This window comes from Arvicanthis niloticus, chromosome X, assembly GCF_011762505.2.
Source record: "Arvicanthis niloticus isolate mArvNil1 chromosome X, mArvNil1.pat.X, whole genome shotgun sequence".
In the NCBI taxonomy this organism is placed as follows: domain Eukaryota; kingdom Metazoa; phylum Chordata; class Mammalia; order Rodentia; family Muridae; genus Arvicanthis; species Arvicanthis niloticus.
In genome coordinates, this window is record NC_047679.1 from 15,456,086 (window position 1) to 15,465,682 (window position 9,597).

General features: G+C 43.0%; 1 protein-coding gene across 1 annotated transcript in view; it reads left to right on the forward strand.

Moving 5' to 3' along the window:
* Itih6 (inter-alpha-trypsin inhibitor heavy chain family member 6) overlaps positions 1–6,413 on the forward strand; it is a 29,048-nt gene extending 22,635 nt beyond the window's left edge. Inside the window, 6 exon segments of the mRNA XM_034486258.2 lie at positions 2–164; positions 635–727; positions 1,863–1,898; positions 2,117–2,230; positions 3,838–4,215; positions 5,470–6,413. Coding sequence (XP_034342149.1) covers positions 2–164; positions 635–727; positions 1,863–1,898; positions 2,117–2,230; positions 3,838–4,215; positions 5,470–5,681 — 996 coding nt within the window. The 3' untranslated portion in view covers positions 5,682–6,413.
* Positions 6,414–9,597: the final 3,184 nt, after the last annotated feature.

Sequence of the window (9,597 nt, forward strand, 5' to 3'; positions counted from 1 at the left end):
AAACCTCCCAATCTTGCTGCCTTCCAGCACTCTCACGGAAGCCATCAGTCTTCACCTTCTCCCAGAGAAGCTCCAGCTGCTGTCAGAGTCAGTGGAAGAGTCCAAGTTCGTGGAGTCCTTGAACCCACCGGTCTTCTATACCTTCCTCACTCCTGACAAAGATGGTGAGTGTTGCTGGCAAGAGGCCAGGCCAGAGGGGGTGGGGAGGTGCATGTGGAGAAAGCAGCAGCTGAGAGTAGATGAAGTATGTACAAATTCTACCAATGCTCCAGAAGCTTCCTTGGTTGCTGTCTTTCTCACCATCATATCCTGATGCCTAGGCAGTGCCTGAATGAATGAGTGAATGAGCAGATGAATGTATAGGTGCCGTGAGAAAGAAATGTGAATCTGAACTTGAAAAAGGTTGTGACGAATATAGACAATAAGCAGGTCAGTTTGGGTAGCCACTGGGAACTCTCCCAGTTAGAAGGAAAGAAGGAGCAGACGTGGAGGTCACATAAAATTTTGGCGCATGGGAGACTGCAGCATTAGAGTCAGTAGTTGGAGGCAAGCCTGGGCTGCACAGTGCTATCTCCCCGTCTTCTCTTTGACCCAGGCGTGGGAAGGATTCATTTGATTTCTTTGTGTTTGGCAGGAAGTCCACACTGGGATGGCAATTCTGAGAGGTTCCTGGGAGTTGCTGAACATGACATAGACTCTGAGGAAAGTTCCAAGGAGCTGGTAAAAGGTAAACAAGGGGCTCTTCTGTCCAAGACTCCTGTAAGCCCTCTTTCTAAAACTCAGTGGCATCTGAAACTCTCATTGACAGTGTGGGGGCAGTTTGAAACGACACGTATTGGAGATCAGTATTCTCAATGCAATCTCGCTGAGTATATCAGCCACACATTAGGGCAGGTCTGATCCTTTTGATGAACTCAGTGGTGTTTTTGTAGACTTTGGGTCTCATGTTGCTTTGTCTGGACAGCTTATCTTATTTGTCTCATCTGGTTTTTATTTTCATTTTTGCAATTTTCTGTTTCTTGTGGTTTTGTGTTTGTTTCTTTCTTTGCTTTTCAGAAAGAGAACATAAAGTCAGGTGTGTAGGGTGGTGAAAGGGTTCTTGGAGGAATTGGAAGGGAGAAACATGATCAAAACATACAATTTTTGTTTAAAAAAAAGACAGCACCCATTTCCTTCTTCCACATTCTCCTGCTGTAACAGAATGCTGCACCATGGGTAATTTGTAAAGAAGAGGGGTTTATTCATCTCAAGATTCTGAATTCTGGTCTGCTTGAGTGGCTGCATCTCCTGAGACTCTCCTTGATGGAAGGAATGCTGCAGAATCTCAAAGCAGTGAGAGCCTTCACTCAACAAGATGGAGCAAGACAGCTAAAGGGGTCGGGGCTCTTAGAACATTGCTCTCTAATAATCCATCCATCCATCAGTTGATCTGGCCTTGAAGAATAACTAGAAATTGACTTGAGTAAGAAAAAAAAGTAAATAGGAGGAAAACATTCCAAAGGGCAAGAAAACCAGGAAGATGCAAACACCGAGCAGGTACTCATAGCAACCATTACTTCAAGATCAAGTGCGATGGTCATGTGTGATCCCAACTCTCTCGAGATTGAGGGAAGGATGATTAGAAGTTCAGGTCTAGCCTGGGCTACATATATTGACACCCTGGCTTAAAGAACAAGCAATAATAAATAAGATGGGATGGGATACAGCATAAAGAAAAATTGGAGAAAAAATTTCAGAAAAGATTTAAATACTGAGCTCAGGAATCTGGTTCCTACCTAAGACCCAGAAGCCGGAGGAACCCAGGGTTGCTGAGGATGTGTTAGATCAGTTCCTTACCAATTCATGTCCTCAATCCTTTGCAGGCACACGGCCAGGCATCTTCACCTTCTCGTCTTCTGGTAATTCACTCGCCCCCACCCCTTGTGCACTGGGACTGACACTGGGTGCTCTCTCTCCCTCCTTCCCTCCTTCTCTTCCCCCCTCACCTTCTCCCTTTCCTTCTTCTCCTCCCTCTTCCTCACTCTTGGAAATAGACATGGCCTTTCAATTCCCCTCTTCTCATTTCTGCCATTTCTTTAAGACTCATAACATCAGAGTTTCATCTCCTGCCTTACAGTGGATGGGGACCCCCATTTTGTGATTCACGTTCCTAACTCAGATGAGAAGATCTGCTTTACATTAGATGGGCGCCCAGGGGATCTCCTGAAGCTCATAGAAGACCCTAAGGCAGGTGAGACCCCTAAGGATTCCATTTCCACACAAGCCCACAGCTGAGTGTTCTCATGTCAACAACCCTAGACATTTAGCACTTTATTGTATGTATCTTATAGTAGAGTGTATAAAACAATGACATATGTGAGGCAGTACTTTATAAAGAGAGTTTGTGTTGGCTTACAGTTCTGGGAGGCCACAGGGCTTCTAGAGTATGTATATACATACATGTAATATATGTATATATTATAGTATGTATATAATACATATATATCATATAAGTATATTACAATATATGCTCCATGTAATTATATACTTTATAACATATAAAATATATAATTATATATAGTACCTTGTTTTTTTTTTCCCACGAGATGTGGGAGGAGACGCGAGGGAGCGAGCGGGATTCGAACCCACGAGAGAGCACAGAGGGACCCGCGCCCTCTGCAGGTGGACGCCTTACAGGCTGTGCCACCGCCGGTTCACTGTATATAGTACCTTGTAATATGTAGTAATATGAAAGAATACATATGAAAACAAACACATGACTCACAGACATCTGTAACTCCAGTTCCAGAGAATCTAATACCTTCTTCTGAACTCCATGGGCACCAGGCATAAGCATGATACACATACATACAGTTAAAACATACATAATAATATATAAATACACATAAATAATATCTAAATAAATACACATAAATAATATAAAATAAAATTAAACCCAGGCATAGTGGTATACTCCTTTAATCCGAGCACTAAGGAGGCAGAAGCAGGGAAATTCTCTCTGAGTTAAAGGCCAGCTTGGTCTACATAGTGAGTACCAGGACAGCCAGAGCTAAATAGTAAACTGCTGCTCAAAAATTAATTAATTGATTAATTAATTAGCTAATTAACTGATTAATTTTAAAAGTGAAAACAGGTACACTCATAAAACCACCAAGATAGTCAGAAATACATGCCAGGACATGTGGTAAATCATTCTGACATTCTATATACTCATAAATATGCAAATATGTACCACACAGTAACCCATACACATCAACAATTCAGCCATAGAAGCTCTGATGCTTCCAGATTCATCCCAATCCCCAGGAATCAAATACAGAGAGACAGCACACATTCTCTGCCCCATCAGACACATGAAATACACTAGTGCACAGAAATAGTCACTTGACACACACTGACATGCATCTAGATACATGCACACTGACACTTTATACATGTTGGCATATCTAGCAAACAACCAGATATACATAATCATACAATCAAAAATGCATATTGAAAAATGCCATCTTCTTCAAACATGTAGATGCACTGATATTCCCAGAGATACTTATCATAATATAACCAAATACACAGATTTATACAGCAGTGGGCAAACATTCACATATACATGCAAATAACCACATTAGGGTAAACATGTGCACACATACTACATGCCCCCTTACATACAGTTTGGGGAGGATCATGATGAAAACATTTCCACATAAGAGCTAACATTCTAACCTCAAATCTGAATGATGTCATCTGGACCCTAAGACCTCACACTTGCCCGTGCTTTAGGTTACCTTGGGCACACTATAATGAACTCCTGTGCTCTAGGCCTGCATTTCTCCCTTACAGGGCTGCATGTGAGTGGGCAGTTGCTTGGAGCACCATCAAGACCAGGTCATAAAGACCAGACCCGGACATACTTCCATATCATCACAATCAAGTCAGATAAACCCCGGGCCTACACCATTACAATAAGTCGCAGTTCTATATCTGTGCAAGGTGAGAGCACCTTGAGCTTAGCCTGGAACCAACCTGCTCTGGTGAAGAAGCCCCAGCTGAAGCTCCATGTGGCTTCTGCATCCCATCTCACCGTCTGCCTTGGGCCCCACCTCAACTTCCTCATCCTTCGTCACCAGTACAGACACCCCAGCACACTACAGCTACCCCATTTGGGGTTCTATGTGGTCAATGGCTCAGGCCTCAGCCCCTCAGCCCGTGGCCTGATGGGTAAGTGCTTCTGAGACAGAGAGGAACCAGGGGGTACCAGTCCTAACAGAAGCCTCTTTTCTTTTTCCTTTCTATTTTCTTATTTTTGTGTGCTTATGAATGTTTTGTCTGCATGCTTGTTTGTGCACCATGTGTATTCTGGGTAGCCCTGGAGGTCAAAAGAGGGCCTCAAGTTCCTTGAAACTAGAGTTAAAGGACTCCAGACCTCAGCTAGGAGAGCAAGCTATCTTAACCTAGAGGTTAAGAAGCTCAGAAGCCTTCTCCCCAGCCCAGGAACCATCTTTGGGATGAAGGTCTAGTGGACCCCTCACATTCAGTAATCCCAACTTGACCGGGAAAAAGACAGAGCCAGACATAGAAAAGTGCTTACAGGGAGGGGCAAGGCAGAGAGCTGCACAGAAAACTAGAATGACCAAGGGGGGCCTATCTTCCTAGCCTCAGAGCTCCTTGTCTGGCCTCAGTGGAAGAGGATGCTCCTAGTCCTGCAGTGACTTGATGTGGGGAGTGGGGGAGCGGGAGAGAGTAGTGGTGCTGATACCTAGAGGGGAGCTCCTTCTTCTCAAAGGAGAAAGGGAGGGAGGAAGAGGGGGAAGGATCTGCATGAGGGATCCTGGGAGGAGAGAAGGGGCTGATATTGGGATATAAAGTGAATACATAAATGTAATAAAATTACAAACAACAAAAAGAAACATCTCTGAGAAGAGGGAGGGCATTGCCTCTGGCAGGCTAAAACAGGCGTGTACGGAAAAGGAACAGTGATAGCAGGAGCTAGAGCTGGCGTGAGCAAGCTGAATGTCAAGGTGAGGAATTTGACCTTATCTCAAAAGCACCAGAGGAGTCATGAAAGGTTCTAAACAGAGAACAGACACAGCAAGGTCTTAGTGTTTTAAAGCACCATCTGAATGAAGGCTCCTGTGAACGTGGAATGTAGGTACCTAGACTGTAAGTCAGAAGACCCCGGCAGCAGTGACAGTAGGTTGGATAGATATCTTCACCTCCCCATGGCTCCTTTAACCTCTTCTTCCCCTGTATCTTCCCATTTTCTCCAAGCCCAGATGCTCTCTTTATCTCTGCTGTCTTGACTCTCCACTCCGTGACACACCCCTCTCCCATCTGGCTTGTTCATGCTTTCCCCAATGTCTAGCCTCTCCCCTCCTGTAGGCCTGCCACTCTAACCCTGCCACTTTTCTTCTAGATTCCCTGCTCACAGGCCTCCATAAAGATCTAATTGGTGCTACATCTTCTCTCCCTCAGGACAGTTTCAACACAGAGACATTCGGCTGGTAACAGGACCTGCTGGGTCTTATTTACAGAAGCACCATGGCCTGGACGTGCCAGTGGTACTAGGCAAGAGGCTGCTGAAAGAGTCACCAAGGCTGCTTCCCCGCTGGACTTCATGCTGGCTGGTGAAACGCTCTCATGTGGAGCGACTGCTGGGTCAGCCCTACCTTGCCTATGTTCTGTGATGGCTCCTGAACCCAGAGATCCAGAGGCTATGGCATGGAGTCAGCCATGACACAGGCCTGGGTACATGGGAGTGGACATAAAGGATGTATATGCATATACTACATGACAAATATACCAGATACATAAAGATACGCAAAGCTGAGCAGAACTTTGGCCCTAAAAGCTTTACTGCTCTTTTTGTCTTGTTTATAGTTTTGTTCCTTCCAAACTTGCATGATCCCTGGAAGTGCCTTTCATTTGATTGAGAATTTCACACATGTATACAGTGTATTTTTATCATATCAAGGCCCCTATTTCTCCTTCTATTCCCCCCACAATCCCCCACCTCCATTGAATATCCCCTTCCCAACTTCATCTTCTCTTTTCATAGACTGTTATTCTTAAAACTCAAGCCTCACTGACTGACTGGTTCTATCTTGGAATTTCCCTAATAAGCTATGATCTTAGCTATCGCTGGACTTCTATGTGTATTCATCGTTCTATTTGGGGCCTGCTTGTTTTGCTTTATCTAGGTAAACGTACTTCATCTTTCAAGTCTAGTTATCACCTCCCCTAGAAGGCATTCCCTGGCCCCTCCATGACGTTTAATTTGGTGCCTGCTTAAAGTCCCCTCCAAGCTCACAGCATTTTTGATTCTGTGTGATAATCATGTTTGCTCATCTGGATCCCAGCTGAAATTGTGAGCTCCCAGAGAGCAAGAATCTGTTCTGATTCCTTTGCATAGCCACAGTTCATGGCCCATGGTATGTGCATAATAAATATTTGTAGAATAAATGAACAAAAATAACCATGAAATAACAGTAGGCAACATACATATATGCAACCAAAGACATACTTCACATGCAGAAAAGGATGCACAAAGTCACAAGAATGGGAATGGACAGCTGTGTGGGGGCCATATGGCAGTGATATCATCATTTGGAAGGTTGAGGCAGGAAGGCAGCTGCGATTTCAAAGTGAGTCTGAGCTACGTAGTGAGTTCAAGGCTAACATGCGCTCTAAGGCAAGACCCTGTCTCAAACAACAACAGCAACAACAAAAGGGGAAACATAGACATATGGACACAAAGGCATGAAAAGGACAGGTGTTAGAGTGACTTTTTCAAAGATAAAACATATGCTTTCGCCAGGCAGTGGTGGCGCACGCCTTTAATCCCAGCACTTGGGAGGCAGAGGCAGGCGGGATTTCTGAGTCCAAGGCCAGCCTGGTCTACAGAGTGAGTTCCAGGACAGCCAGGGCTACACAGAGAAACCCTGTCTCGAAAAAACCAAAAAAACAAAAAAACAAAAACAAAAAAAAAAAACAAAAAACAAAAAAAAAAAAACACATATGCTTTCTTGCTGGGGATCTGTGTTCCCATGTCTTTGAGTTACTGTCTTTTCACAGAAATACAAAGAGATTAAAAAAAATCACTTTGGACAAAACATGCAATGGGCAGGTGTGAAGAAATGAGACATAACAACATACAAAGTAATACACACAGAGATTCAGATTAGAGGGAAGAGACTAAGATCACAGAGACACAAGAATATGACAGCCAGAAGGACACTGATCAGGACCACAGTCCAAAAATAACCAAGGACAAAAATGTAAAATCATGGAATTCTACTGGCACTCTGATTGCCTGACACAGGTAGAGATGAAATGATTGTCCAGAGGCACAAAGCCACAGACATACAGGCTGCAGAAGCAGACACTGCAGACTAACGGATGTGATGGCAGAGATTCTGTGATATTAGTACATGCAGAAGACTGAGTCAATGTCACAGAGCCATATACTCCAAGATCCAGATATGAAGAAAGAAGACCTCTGAACAATGAAAATAGCAACAACAACAAAAAGATAGAAATCAGGCCAGTCAGCACAAAGTGGGGTACCACTTGAGCTTCAGTGGGACCCAGTGGTACAGTGACAGCAAAGGAGTAGCATAAAAATTCAGAGACAGAAGGAGTAGATATGGAAATGTGAATCCAGTCACATGGACCTAAGGTAAATTTATAAACAAATATACATATGCCTAGGAAGGTACAGATAGAAAGAAAACTAGAATGTAAGCTAGTGGGCAGAAGCATAATGAGAAAGGTAGGTAGGTGTACAAAGACACTGAATCAAGATATACCCAAGGACACCTATAGGTCACACAGAGCAACAAATAACAGCTACAAATGAAAGGATGAGAATAGTGATTTCAACCTAAAGACATAAAGGTAGTGGTTCAATGATTTAAAAGCCTGGCTCTGGACTCCAGACAAAATAGGGAGGCCAAGACATGAAACTGAGGATGATGAGGTAGAACAAAACAGATGCAGAGATATACTCAAAGAAACTCACAAAACAGGAATGCCATGTGGAACCCAAGACAAAGACTAAGGGACTATGAGAGTACAGTTTCAATATTATAAATAAACACACAGAGACATTGGCAAATATGTGGGACCAATAGATGGAGGAGAGAAAAAACAGAGAAAGGAAGTTCTGAAGCTGTACAAGCTCAGGGACACTTCCATATCAGGCACATGGGTGGCAGCATATGCGAACCGTGAGCACACACTGTCTGGAACAAAGGAACTCAGGGAGATACTGAATACAGGGACACATACGCTGGATCACAGAGTATCCAATATACACAAAGACTTAGGGTCACACAGAAATAAGAACAAATTGAGAGTGGAATACAGAGACTAGTGGGTACCAAGTCAACTTGTCTAATATGCAAATGCACTCAAGGCCATGTGAAGATTCTAGAAATACAGACTCGTGGATGCACAAAGATTCAAATACATATGAAGAACTATGAATATTCAATAATTGACAGACATGTAAAGAAGCACTGATCGATAATTAGGAATACGCAAAAACTAAGTGCTACACATCAAAGGGGACACAGCCACACATGAGCACTCAAAACATAGTGACTCACTAGCTATGCAGCAGTTAGTGAGACACAGAGCTTCATGGTCACGAAGAGACAGGAAAACACAGACACTAGGAAAGAAGCTGAATCTCTGGTACATTCAAGAGTAAGGATACATGGGTATTTAAATATACAGCTATGGTGCATGGAGACAAGATCAGAAGTAAGGAATACAATGTCAAATGGGAATACCCAGAGATATGGCTAAGTTGGTACTGAAACAGACTGATAGAACTTACAGCGTAGAGACGAATTTATAGAGTTGGAAATAGACTTCCATAGACTTACTGAAAATCAAGGACATATAATTACTAGATCACAGCATACCATAGAAACCACACACGCCAGGACACAGAAACATTGGTATACATAAATCTTGGGAAACTGAATTATGCAGACATAACTCAAGTGTTCGTCATATAGATATTATGATTCATGCAGCCAAAGGAAAACACACATAGCCACTAGAACACAGACACACTGGCATGAACAAATATTTAACACACACACAAGCTCTATGACAGCTGTCAGATACACAGAAATACAGAGGCAATAGTAACCAAATACTGGTTCACAGAGATGCTGGTATATATACATAGACAAAGGAAGACACAGAACCTAAGATACTAGAACACAAAGAACAGGCACAAAAACTGAAGCATGTGGAAAACTAATCTCAGAGACAAAACAAAGTATCAACACTAGAAGAAATAAACACTGAGGTATATAGACAGGACATTATAAAATACCATCAAGATACATGGATACAGAGACTGACAAACATTGGGAAAAGCAAACACTGGGATACACATTTACCAAGGTAAACTGGCACTGGGACATAGGAAAGCTGGCACGTATGCTCTAGGGAATAGAGTCAATGACGAGGCATGCACATACAGACATAGAACTATATAGAACTGGTCTCTACAAATACCATGCTACAGACACAGTTAGGAAGGTTGAAAACTAAGAGACACATTCTGGTTAGGGAAACAGGTAA